The sequence below is a fragment of the Vigna unguiculata genome, chromosome 3 (assembly GCF_004118075.2).
Source record: "Vigna unguiculata cultivar IT97K-499-35 chromosome 3, ASM411807v1, whole genome shotgun sequence".
Lineage (NCBI taxonomy): Eukaryota > Viridiplantae > Streptophyta > Magnoliopsida > Fabales > Fabaceae > Vigna > Vigna unguiculata.
In genome coordinates this window covers 47722097-47734567 of record NC_040281.1, presented here as the reverse complement: position 1 = coordinate 47734567, position 12471 = coordinate 47722097, and the positions used below count along the sequence as shown (strand labels likewise).

General features: G+C 31.3%; 1 protein-coding gene across 1 annotated transcript; it reads right to left on the bottom strand.

The window, feature by feature from the left end:
• Positions 1 to 5241: 5241 nt before the first annotated feature.
• LOC114179101 (AP-2 complex subunit mu-like) lies at positions 5242 to 11571 on the bottom strand. Its single transcript, XM_028065320.1, has 13 exons — positions 11271 to 11571; positions 10914 to 11091; positions 9554 to 9644; positions 8743 to 8837; positions 7602 to 7691; positions 7479 to 7527; positions 7264 to 7402; positions 6950 to 7066; positions 6713 to 6803; positions 6481 to 6623; positions 6167 to 6281; positions 5723 to 5767; positions 5242 to 5638 (listed from the first exon to the last, which is right to left on the bottom strand). The coding sequence occupies exons 1-13, from the start codon at positions 11351 to 11353 to the stop codon at positions 5558 to 5560; spliced, it is 1317 nt and encodes a 438-aa protein (XP_027921121.1). The 5' UTR covers positions 11354 to 11571; the 3' UTR covers positions 5242 to 5557.
• Between the last annotated feature and the right edge of the window lie 900 nt (positions 11572 to 12471).

The window sequence follows — 12471 nt, the reverse complement described above, 5'->3', positions numbered from 1 at the left end:
TTTTTCTTTCTTAAGGAGTCAGCAGAGAATAGAAGAGAGCTACTTTGGTAAGGAGGGTGACTAACTCTTGTGTGATCCAACGTTGATTCTCTTTTTTATAATTTAATTATCATTATCAATCAATTAATTCTAAATTTAATTTTGATTATCAATCAATTAATTCTGATTACCGATTAATTCAATGTAATTAACCAGTTAGAATTTCTATTTGTGACAAGTTAATATGTGTTATAAAAAACATAATTTTATTAAATTATAAAATGAATTTTAATTATTAAAATAAAAATATTAATAAATCATTAAATAATTTTAATAAAAAATAATAATTATAAAATTAAATAAATTTTATAATTTTTTTATTATAAATAATTTTTTGAATTTAAAAACTTAATAATTAAAAAAATAAAATTAAAAAATAAATTTTATTTGAATTCAGAAAAATAATTATAAAAAGAGTAAGTGAATATATATATATATATATATATATATATATATATATATAAAAGAAAAATAAATTTCCTTTGTGATTAAATATAAATTCTTAATTTTAATATATAAAATGGATAAATAAAATCAAGAATTAAGAAACTAAGAGAGAAGGATACTTCTTTCTTCATCCCGCATTTTTTTTTTCTGCACTTCCAAACTTTCTTATTATTATTTTTCATTTTTCATAATAACAAATCTGATAACATAAGAATTAACCAATTAACCGATAAAGAAAAAATTAAGATGTGATGTGAACGAAAACAAAAAATATAAAATATATAATATATAGATTTTTACTATAATATAATATGTAATATATAACATTATGCATATTTTATATAATATAGTATAATATATATAATAATAAAATTTTAAGCATTGTCTTGTTAAAATAGATAAATCTGGGTTGAGGTTGTTACCAAGACTCATATTGATTACTATGTTCAAATTTTGACCAAGGTCATGAGAGAGTCAGGATTCTGAATTCTAGTTCATTACAATTATTTTTGGATTTCTCTTTTCCCTAAAAGTAATGACAATAATATAAGGGGTGAGAATGTTAGCACAAATGTGTAAAAAAATAAAAAGTTTGTCATATTTGTATGTTAACACTTCGGTTTGTTAATTTTTTTTTTTTTGTCAAAACTTATAATTTATGCTCAATCAAGTCAAATGCCTATGTTTGTTTTAAATTGGTTAAAAACAAATCCTTCTTTTTATAAAATGATTGACTATAGAATAAAAGTTATGGATACTGCAAAATAGAAAAAAGAAATACTTATATTAAATTCAGATATGGAAACAAATCATATAATGATTTTCCTAGATGAATGAAAACTCTTCAAGAAAGTGTGGATTACATAATTGTTATGTAGCTAATCTTTCTTATATATGTTTGATGGGGTAAGACATCTATCATGTTTTTATCATGTAAAATGTTCTTTTGCCTCTTAACAAATCAATGGAGGTTTCAAATATTTCAAACCAATTATTCGAATAGACTACATCTTTCTAATAAGAAAATATCATCTCATTTTCTTTACAACAACCACACAATAATAGACATATCTTCTTATTAATACTAGCAATGATTGAGAGTGAGATAAAAGAGACTTTGGTTTAATTGATTTAGTTTTTAAATAATATGAAGCACCTTAACAAAACTAGTGAGATAAAAGAGACTTTGGTTTGATTGATTTAGTTTTTAACTAATATGAAACACCTTAACAAAACTTATGTATAATAACAAACAAAAGTAAAAGGAGTTGAATCAGATACAAATGATTTACTATTAATCTAACCCATTCCACAATCAAAGTTGAAAACCAAAATTAAGAAGCTGATTCGAAGAAACAAGCCATGAATAAGAGTAACATTCTAATTTTTATAAATATTTTACATTGAACGTTACCTAATAAATGTATTTATTAACTTCATTAACTTTTTTTGTTCTCGTAAAGGAGATAAGTTAGTTCAAACTTTAAGCAAAATCTTATCTAATGTTACAGTTTAGACAAACAATTTCTTGGGTGGACAAAAAATCATTAGAAAAGTAGACTTATGTTGATGGAGGAAAAATATATAGATACATGAACAACTAATATTTTTGACATGCATAAAAATTGAATCTAAGGAAATGTGAACCTTACCTATATGGATCTTTGTCAAGATCATATGGTATGTTCAAATTTGCATGACTTCAATATAAAGTGACAGCATTAATAGAAATCTATCATCATTACAGATAAATATTTGGTTCTAGTATTATTTTTGAATTTTTGGAAAAATTGATCAATGATATTTAATGCTAATAAAATATGAATCAAATTTACATCAAATATTATTTTCAATCCAAAATTTTTAAATTAATAAATTTATATACATTTTTAATATTATTATTTTTACTTAATCTAAAACTTTAGGATTTAGAGATAAGGGTCAATGACCTATGTCTTAAGGTTTATGACATGCGACAAATTTATAAGTTAGGGTTTAGAGTTTAGAATTAAAAGTTAAAGACATACGACTTAAGATTTATAGTTTAGGGTTTAGGATGCGAATTTAACTCTCAGGATTTAGGATTTTAAAATTTTGGATTAGAATTTTGGGTTTAGGTGTTGGTTTGGATTTTGGATTTTGGGTTTAGAGTTTAAAGTTTAAGATGTTGGACTTTTAAGGTTTATGATTTAAGACTCAATAGTTAAGGTTTAAAGAGTAAAGGGTATGAACTTAATATTTGGGGCTTTGGTTTAGAGTTTGGGGTTTGGAAGTTTTCGGCCATTATGCATGATATGAATAATTTATTTTCATTATTATGTTCTCTTTTGATTTGTATAAAAATTGTCACAAGCTTTCTGATTTGAAAAAAAAAAAAGTATTGGAGACTAAAATGAAACTAGGTTCTTTATAGATAAGATAAAATTAAAAATCCACTCTTTTTCATACTACTCTTTCTATATATAATTAAATGATTTAAAAATTGCATATGGAATTCAAAATACCATGTTATTATTGCTTGGTTTTTACGGTGAAGGTATAAATCATTCAACTAATCTCCATTTTTTATAGAGAAATCTCAAATCAGTCCCTTTTTTTTATTTGTCTCAATTTGGTCCTTACTTTTATAAATTTGTTACGTCCCTTCCGTTAATAATATAGTAACTATGTTAATTAATGTGTCACGTTTCAGTTTGTGATTTTTATTTTATTTTTTTAAAAAAAATGCCACATGTCAAATTTAGATTTCATCACATGGCAGTGACAATATGACGTGGCAATGTAAGTGTCATGTGTTATGGTTGAAAATCTCAATTTAATCATTATATTTGTTATGAAGTCTCAATTTAATTCCAATTTTTTTAAATCGAAGCAATTTCTTCCTTTCCAAATTGAAATCAAAGTTAACTTTGATATAAGTGTTACAATGATATATTTAACCAAATTAAGTTTACTTAAATTTATATTTTGTATTGAACTTTATTTAAATTTTATTTTAAATATTTATATATCAATAATTTATTGACAAATGTTAGGATTGGTTTAAAATAATAGCTTTATAAATTCAAATGTAAAAATTTAAAACAATTTTATAATAATTTAAAATAGAAAAATTTATTTATAATTTTATTTAAAAATTTATAAAATTTTTAATTATTTTAAAATTGTTATAAAACTATTTAAAAATAAATATATTTAATAATTTATAACATTTTAATTTTTTTTAAAATTTTACATTTCAATTTATAAAAATGTCATGTTTAAAACATTTTAAATTTTTTTAAAATTTTACATTTCAATTTATAAAAATGTCATGTTTAAACCAACTTTAACATTTGTCTAAAAATTATTGATATATAAATATTTGAACCAAAATTTAAATAAATTTCAATGTAAAGAATAAGTTTAAATAAACTTAATTTTATTAAAAATATCAAATAACATTTATATAAAAGTTAAATTTGATACGTAAACAAATAGAATTAAAATTGTTTCAATTTAAAAAAAAAATAAAACCAAATTAAGATAAAATAATAAATATAGAAATTAAATTTTCATACTCCCCATTTATTTATCTTTATTATTTAATCATTCTCTTTTGGGTGAAGGAGGAGATATCTCGATTGGAGAAGAAAACAGATAAATCCCATATAATTTTATTCATACTCGCCGTAATCTCACTTGTTTCCAACAATCTAGTCTCTACCATTTTGTTTTAACTGAACTGAAAATAATTTTAAAGTTACTCATGAAATGTAATTCTCCCAGCTGCTTAAAGTTAAGAATAACAGTGCGGAATCGGAGCGAGAAAGTATTCAGATTGAGGAAAGACTATATCTAGATATTTTTCAAAAAAGTTAGTGAACAGGATTTTAGGAAACCTTATTTTTGTCCTCTTTTTGTTTATTCCGCTTCTTCTACGAAAATTAGGTTATTGTCATGCTGAACTCTAACTAGAGATGGCAAAATGGGCCCGGCCCGATGGGCCGGGCCACGAATTTCAGCCCGCCAACCCATGACAGCCCGGCCCGTCAAGCCCGCTGGCCCGTCGGGCCAGCCCGCGGGCCAAAACAGGCCAGCCCGCGGACCGTAAGACAAAAACAGGCGGAATAAATAAATTAATATTTTATTTTCTTTGGGTATTTTTAATTTTTATTTTCATGTTGGTGTTTGAAATGCAAAGATAAAACGGTAAAGGCATTGGGTTCTGCACACACACACTCTCACTTGACAATTCACAATTTCAAATGTTTCCTTTTGTGTTGACTTTTCACTGTTGTAACTTGTATCTTTGGTTGTGTTACATAACAAACCACCCTGACTATTATTATAGTCACTGCGCAGGTTATTATTGTATTAATGCATATGTAGTACTGTTACATTTATATACAAATTAATGTAGTCAACTAAATTTGAAATGAAAAGATTTAAAATCTGATTTTGGGCCACAAAATGAACATATCAGGAAAAGGATGGCGAGCCAGCCCGCCGGCCCGCCGGCCTGCCACCCCACGGGCCGGGCCCAAAAAAACAACCCGTTTTGCCTTGTCGGGCCAGCCCGGCCCGGCCCATTTAAAACGGGCCAAAACGGGCCGGGCCAAAACGGGCCGGGCTGGCCCGTTTTGACACCCCTAACTCTAACCCCTTATTCGTATGATGAAACTTAAGAGAACTTCTACCTGGACAAAGAAACGATTAGTTTGCCATTTCATTGGTCATTTCCTTGCAATATTAAGCACATAAAATCCTAAAATCAACTCCAAGATGAAATAATGTAATTAAACACCACTCAATAAAATTATCATTACAATAAATCAATATTATAAAAAATATAACAAAATACAAAGCGTACGAGAGAAAACAATCAATTTCAGGTTTCAATAACAAGCTGGCCTTTTGGAACAAAAATATTAAAACTGATTTTCACACAAAGAATCATACTGACAGCACGTTGAGTAACGCCTGAAACTTTCATACATCATAATACTTGATAAGAAACTTGGAAAACTTGCCTAAACTGCGCCTTATTTCGGATTTTGCTTTAATCTCCAACCAGCAACGCCAATTGTGTCTAGCACCTAATCTCGTAGGATCCTGCTTTTGTAATATAACGAACCCACTCAACGGTATTGTACCCGCTCTTCTCCCACACCTGCAGGGAGTAAATAAAGAAGATAGAACCACCTAGTTGTGAGAGGATGCACGAGAAAAGAGTAGGGTAGGTCGGGATGGATACCTTGAGGAAACGGACACGTAAACCAGATGCTGTGAACATGGGAACCTGTCTCAAGAGAAAAAGTACGTACAAGTGAATGCTTGGAAAGACGGCTACTGAAGTGAATATGATAATTTCTCGAAAATTTAAGCCAACAGCAGAGGATCAAGCATGGCCAAAAGTGGGAGGGGTAAAAGGAAATTTAAAACAAATAAATGGTTATTTTAAATCAACGCAATTGGACAACATCTGGCGAAGGAACGTGATTGTTATTCCAGCGTCTAATTGCCATAATTTCTTCCAAGAGACAGACAAAAGCGGACCCTTTATTTTGTTTAGAATCAGAAATATTATGACAAGGATAAACCAAAATCACAAGATGACAAAGTTGGCAAAATTAAATTCAAAAGCAACATTTAAATTAAAGAAATTATTGAAACAACCACTAGTGATTGAACAACAAACCTGAAACTCCATCTGAATTGGTGGTCTAGTCCAAGATTTCTTTTCTGTTGTTGTGGAAATAAGTTCAACCTCTGCACTTAAGGTTGACTCAGTTTGCCCAGGGAACTTTCTAATCCTATAAATAAAGAAAGAGCAAGCAATAATGATATTAGAATGGCAAGTCTATAATGATGAAAATGAAAAACACTAAAAACTAGAGTATAAATGGAAAAAGAGTGGGGTGCAGAGGGGAAGAATAATGAATGATACCGACCAATAACTTTAAATATAATTGGAATTACTGTTCAAATAATAAGCAAAATGAAGACACTTACTTCCAAACCAAAGAGTCAATAGAGGCATTGTATTTTGCTCGGCCAGATGTAACTGTGAAATTTGTTTTTGCTGTTTGTTTTGGCACAGGAATCTTTACTACAACCCCAAGTGCAAACATTTTTGCACCAAACACACTCTTTACCTGAAAAACATGTACTGAAAAAATAAATGAACAAGTGGAGGATGGCATATCATCAAGAAAATGGATATCCAACATGAAAATTTACAAACCTTAACGTTCACTTCTATCCGTGATCGACCAAGTTCCTTGATGGTAGGCAATACTTTAAAAGGAAGATTAACTCCCTCAGTTATACGATACCTGCATAAATATAATTGTATTAGCTGATATTACGTTAATGGTTAAACAGGATAAGTTTGAATGACAGACGGAATTACAAACAATAAAGAGCAAATTGCTGTTAAGAAATTTGATAGCAATAGATAGGATTGAAAGAAAAAACCTACTTCATTAGTTCAAATTCACCATCAGGTGGTACAAAACTAACGGTCTTCTCTGAGTTGAACCTTGTCAGATTCACACATTGATGGAAAGTTACATCATCAAGCTCGATACTTTTACCACTGCAACATAGATTTGTTTTTGAGAGGGTGTTAAAATACACTTTCTAAATACAGCATACAGAATAGGTACTATAAAGTGAAAACAAGAAAACAGGCGCCCCATTTAATATTCAATGCTAACATCAGGAGAACCTAAAGAAACGTGTTTGAATTGGCGATATTTAAAGCATAAAAAAACATTGGCAACTGAAGGCTACCTTTTAGCAGGACGGGATTTAAGTTGTGCTTCTTTCTCAAGACCAATCTTGTCATTCAAACCCAACTTTAAATCAGGCATTCCAGAAAGAAAGCATTTCATAAGAATCTTCCCAGTGACATCACATCGCAGAACACTACCTAAATTCACAAACTAGTCAGAAGGCAGGCAATCTAGCAAATACCAATATGGAGAAAAATGAAATTCACAGCCTACCTTTTGAAGACATAAGAAGATTTACACTTTCAACAATATCCAGGAAGACCTGCAACAGGCCAATGTTACAAAAGCACAAGCTGTATGGCAATAATTGTATGTAAACAAGAGATGCCATGGTACCTCGTTCTTTTTGTACACAAGACCTTCTCTCCGCCACCCAACAGCACCAGTAACTTGTAAAGTTGCATTTGGAACAGGTCTGTCTGAGGGCTTTTATTTGATGTACAAAGAATATAGCAAGCAAAGGAGTTAATGTAACACAAAACCAACCAGGTAAACATGTTGGGTTAGAAGTAAAAATATACAGATATACAGATAGATAAACATTAAACAAAACAGTAAAAGAAGAGTAATCTGAATTGATACCAGCTTTATGGACAGAAGTTAAAATTTTGCATCATAATTTTTTTGTTATTATAATAATTACACCTGACCACAGTCCATTGGTATAACACAAGCCTCATCAATCAGGAACAGTGAAGAAAAAAATATGAAGCAACTACAAAATATTTTGAAGTCTGCAAAAATATTAAGTTCAGTAATATGCTTTTAGAAAAACAAGAACATCATGACAGAATAAACATTCCACTTGAGGTGACATGCCAGAGACAGCTTAGCATTAAGTATCAACACAGAACAGATCAACGTTGAGACTCATAATCTAGTAAATTCCCAACAAAGGTTGACAATTTGATCATCAACTTAAGCAGCCAACCGATAGATGGGAATTTGGCCAGAGGCGGTTCTCTTTCACGGTTGGAAGAACACAGGTGGTGCATTTCCATCTTTTTCAACTATAGCATCAAGGTAGTGACAAGAGAAGTAGAGAAGTTTCGAAAAAGGGAATATATTGCTGATATGGAACAAATAGCTAGTTTGCGTATCAGTTGATGTTTTGGTATTTCCATACATTTGTATATCTAATCAATGTTGTCAAACTCGAGGATCGTAAGGGATCGGAAAGTTCCGGCAAGCAAACTCGGAAGATCATTCCGATCCGGCTGGCTTCCAATCCAGCCTCCGCGTCAGCTCATTTTGGGGTTCAAAACTCACAGGATCGTACGAGTTTGCGATCTTACCCACGATCTTGATAACATTGATCTATATGGTATTATTCTCTGTTTATAACATTGATTTATATGGTATTATTCTCTGTATTTTTTGCTGCTATGTCAATATATCCATGTTTTCTCCTATCATATTCATATCTGTGGCCTTACTTCATAGTAGCTACTAGCAACAACAGTGTTAGCTGGCTAACCTTGGATGAAAATGGGGAACGCACTCCTTCCTGTGTGATATAAAGCTTTAAGATCTCTGGTGAAAGATTTTGTGGGTAACCAAAGTCCATAATTTCTGCAAAAACCAGTAGTTAATAACCATTCACCTATTTATTGACAAATATCTTTTTCTATATCACAGAATTTACTCTGGCATTCAACAACACTGAACAAACTTGGCCAAATATATTTGTTTATCATTTCAATAATATAGAATAGACCCACAATGCAACACATCTAATAGTTATCAAGCAAGAGCGTAGTTACCGTTGCACATGTACAAGCACAATCAAGACCATGTTCACTACAATTCAAAAGAAAAACCTAGTTTATTGTTTATATGCCCACTAATTTCATTGAACTCATGGTAATCATTTTGATCAAGATATTGGAACTTGAGACCAATAAAATGAACTTTGAGTTTGCCAAAGGCATCGAGATAAAGAAACCCTTTGTATCATTTCCTTTGTTTACTTGCATTTTTGCCAATTGCCACCATACATAAATGTGACTTCTTTGTAACCAATCCCAGCTAAAAGTATGCTTATTGCAGTTATCTGCATAATTTAATTTGTATTTCAATGAAAAGAATATCATTAAAATATATTCGAATAACTAAGATGCACAATAATACAAAAGCATCTACCTCTTCCGAATAAGTACCAAAATTGACATGTATTACTCCTCACTTAAAGAAACTTACGCAGATGTAACTTTGCTACAATATACTCTTATAATTTCAGAAATTTTAAAAAATAGAGCAAACTAAAACCCAGGCGCTGATTTACATACCATCTAGGAGCTCATAAATGAGTACAAAATTATTGCGAATTGCATCCTCGTCAAAAGCTCCACCAAAATAAGATCGGAACAATGCAACAGCCTGTAAAGTAAAAAAGTACAATTATCAATCACCACAAAGCAAAAATGTTATTTTTTTAATGACAACAGGGTGTAAACCTTTTAGAGAAACCACTCAAAAAGATCTATAAGGTGTTAAAGAAAATTTGGCTTCTCCGGTGTTGTCAATTGATCAGGACCCCGTAGAAGAGAGATAGGGATTGAGTGATTAATTTGTTGGCAGATTGAAATCTTAAATCACTCTCTTAATGGCATTTGAAAGGGTTTTGTTACTACTCTGACTAATGATCATAAGATAATATCTCCTAGACTTAATAATAGGTCAATTGGCGAATAAACTCAGCATTCCTGAAATCAATCCAAAGATCAACAGCTACAAATTAACAAACACATAAAATTACTTTATAGCTCAGCACTGACTCTCTCTTCCTGCCAGAAATTATATCCAATAAGTGAAACTGAAATTTATATCAGAAGTTTTTCTAGAATATCTGCACCAGTGTTATATACTATTCCGATGTCCGTGTCATTTCACCTTAACATCTGTAATTAGTGCTCACCATTTCTTACTTCTCGAAAATTTTCATGATGTGACAATAGGATGGGATGTCATAAAAGCATTGTTAAAATAAATGTAAGTGTTATATTAAATATATTTTGCAATATAGACTACGACGAAGGTCAATTGTAAAGAGAAGGAATTTCAATTAGTCAACCGCCCTGAATAGAAGGCCACTCAAATTATCATAATTAATGCATACAACCAGCATATCCAGAATCTAACAACTAATCTGTTGCCGCCCACAATATAAAACTAAAAGGCCACAAGCACCAGGTATATGTGAAAATTACAAGACGGAGAATATAGTGATTCGAGAAATAAAATCATTGGTGTCACAAAAAATCCCTCTATGTAGATGCTTAAGCCTAGAAATAAACGCTGTCAAACCCTAACTGATCTGTATGACCCTTAGTACTTATACAAATCCCAAGTGAATTCTGACTTAGGTCATCATTTATCCATGCTCCTCACAAAAGTCATGGAAGCTTACAGCCCTCTTTTCAATCATCCATACATCATAACTTGTGCTAACTATTAGGATTTAGAAGGTTCCTCCCATCTTGTTCACTCAGTGTAGAAGCTAACACCAAACAATCATTTAAAAAACGTTAACAACAATCAAAACATCAATAATTAAAAGCTAAATAAGAGAGAGTCCTGCACAAGCAGCACCCCAACAAAGCCATCATCTCAGATATAGGTGAATTACAGGCAGAGGTGGCGGTGTACCTCAACAACAAACTTGAAAGCGCAAGCCACATTGGCATTATTGCTGACAACAATGACAATGTAGACATTGCTGATCCTCATGTAAAAGAAAGAGCATCCACCAATCTGCCTCACAGGGCAAGTACCAAGCTCCTTTGTTTGCATAATATGAGTCCTAAAAGCATCCACCATATTTCCCCTGCAATAAGATCACCAATCAACCCTAGCTAAGTCAACTGTTTCAAATACGAAACCATGGTATAACCGATGCATACAATTCAACAAGCTACGATCGAAAGGCGCGTAACAGTTGAAGAAAGATTCTATGTACGAATCGGTGAAAACGTGAAAGAGAGGGAAAACTGGAAGCAAGAGTACCCGACATCGTCGCGATAGAGGCGGTTGATGAGAACGTCGCCGCGGAGGTTGAGGAAGTATATGGCAGAAGCGGCAACCGGCATCTCCGGTCCACTTTATCTGAAGATCGATGGAGACTATCGAAACAGTGGTTTTACGCCGCGGATCTGTTGTTTCGAGAGAGAGAAAGGGAGAGAGAGTAGATACCAACGGAAGGCGAGGTCGCCGATTTGGTGAATTGGACCGGTTCAGACAAGGAGAAGACAGAGGGTGAATTTGACAATTCAGAATTGCTTAATGTGAATTGAAAATTGGGAAAAAAGCGCACACACGTACAAAAACAGAAATACATAAGAAAATTGAAAAAAAAATAAATGAAAAAGTAACACTCAAAATTTAAGTTAAATATATTTTAAGTCTTCTGTATACTAGTTTTAGTGTTTTAGGTTATATATAAGACTCAATTAACAATTTGCTTTTCAATATGTTGATGATTGAATTCATACTTGATTAGGGATGTCAAAAAAATTCGTACTTGCGGGTATTCGCGAATAAAATCCGTAACGGGTAGAAAATAGATATTAAAAATGGATACCTGTTATCCGCAGGTATGGGTATTTTTGATACCTGCATGTTAACGGGGCGGGTACATGTTAACATGAAACTTTATACAATGTTGCAAGAGGTGGACATTGATGAAGTTAGTAATTTTTTTAATATTTTATTCAAAAATAAACTACAATATAAATTGGTAGTGATTTTTTATTTGTTTGTTTTTCAAGAATCAATCAGAGAGAGGGGACTTGTTGATCTAAGCACTAATTATGGTTAAATATTTATTTTTTTAAATATTTTTGTAAATACCCGCGGATACCCGTGGATACCCGCGGATATGAAAAAAATAGACGGGTACCCGCATAACGGATACCCGACGGATATGGATATGGGTACGGGACAAATATTTATCCAGCGGGTAGGGTACGGGAGATCTATTACCCGTACCCTAAGCGGTAATTGTTTAAGTATGTGTAATGTATATTCTTCTGCAATTTAACGTAGTTAACAAATGGGACTACATCATATTTATTTAAAAAATAAAAGAATTCAATTAAATAAAAAACATGGCTTAAATAATGATTTGGTCCTAATTTTCATTCTATTTTTTCAATTTAGTTTTATTTTTTATTTTTTCAATTTAATCATAATATTCATCAATTTTATT

What these genes read in the sequence shown, in the direction of transcription:
- LOC114179101 (XM_028065320.1), bottom strand. Translation starts at nt 11,353, where the DNA reads ATGCCGGTTGCCGCTTCTGCCATATACTTCCTCAACCTCCGCGGCGAC. An exon ending in TCTTCTTATGTCTTCAAAAG is followed by an intron (nt 7,403 to 7,478) that starts GTAGGCTGTGAA and finishes TTGTGAATTTAG; the next exon opens with GTAGTGTTCTGCGATGTGAT. An exon ending in GGTGAATTTGAACTAATGAA is followed by an intron (nt 6,804 to 6,949) that starts GTAGGTTTTTTC and finishes ATATTTATGCAG; the next exon opens with GTATCGTATAACTGAGGGAG.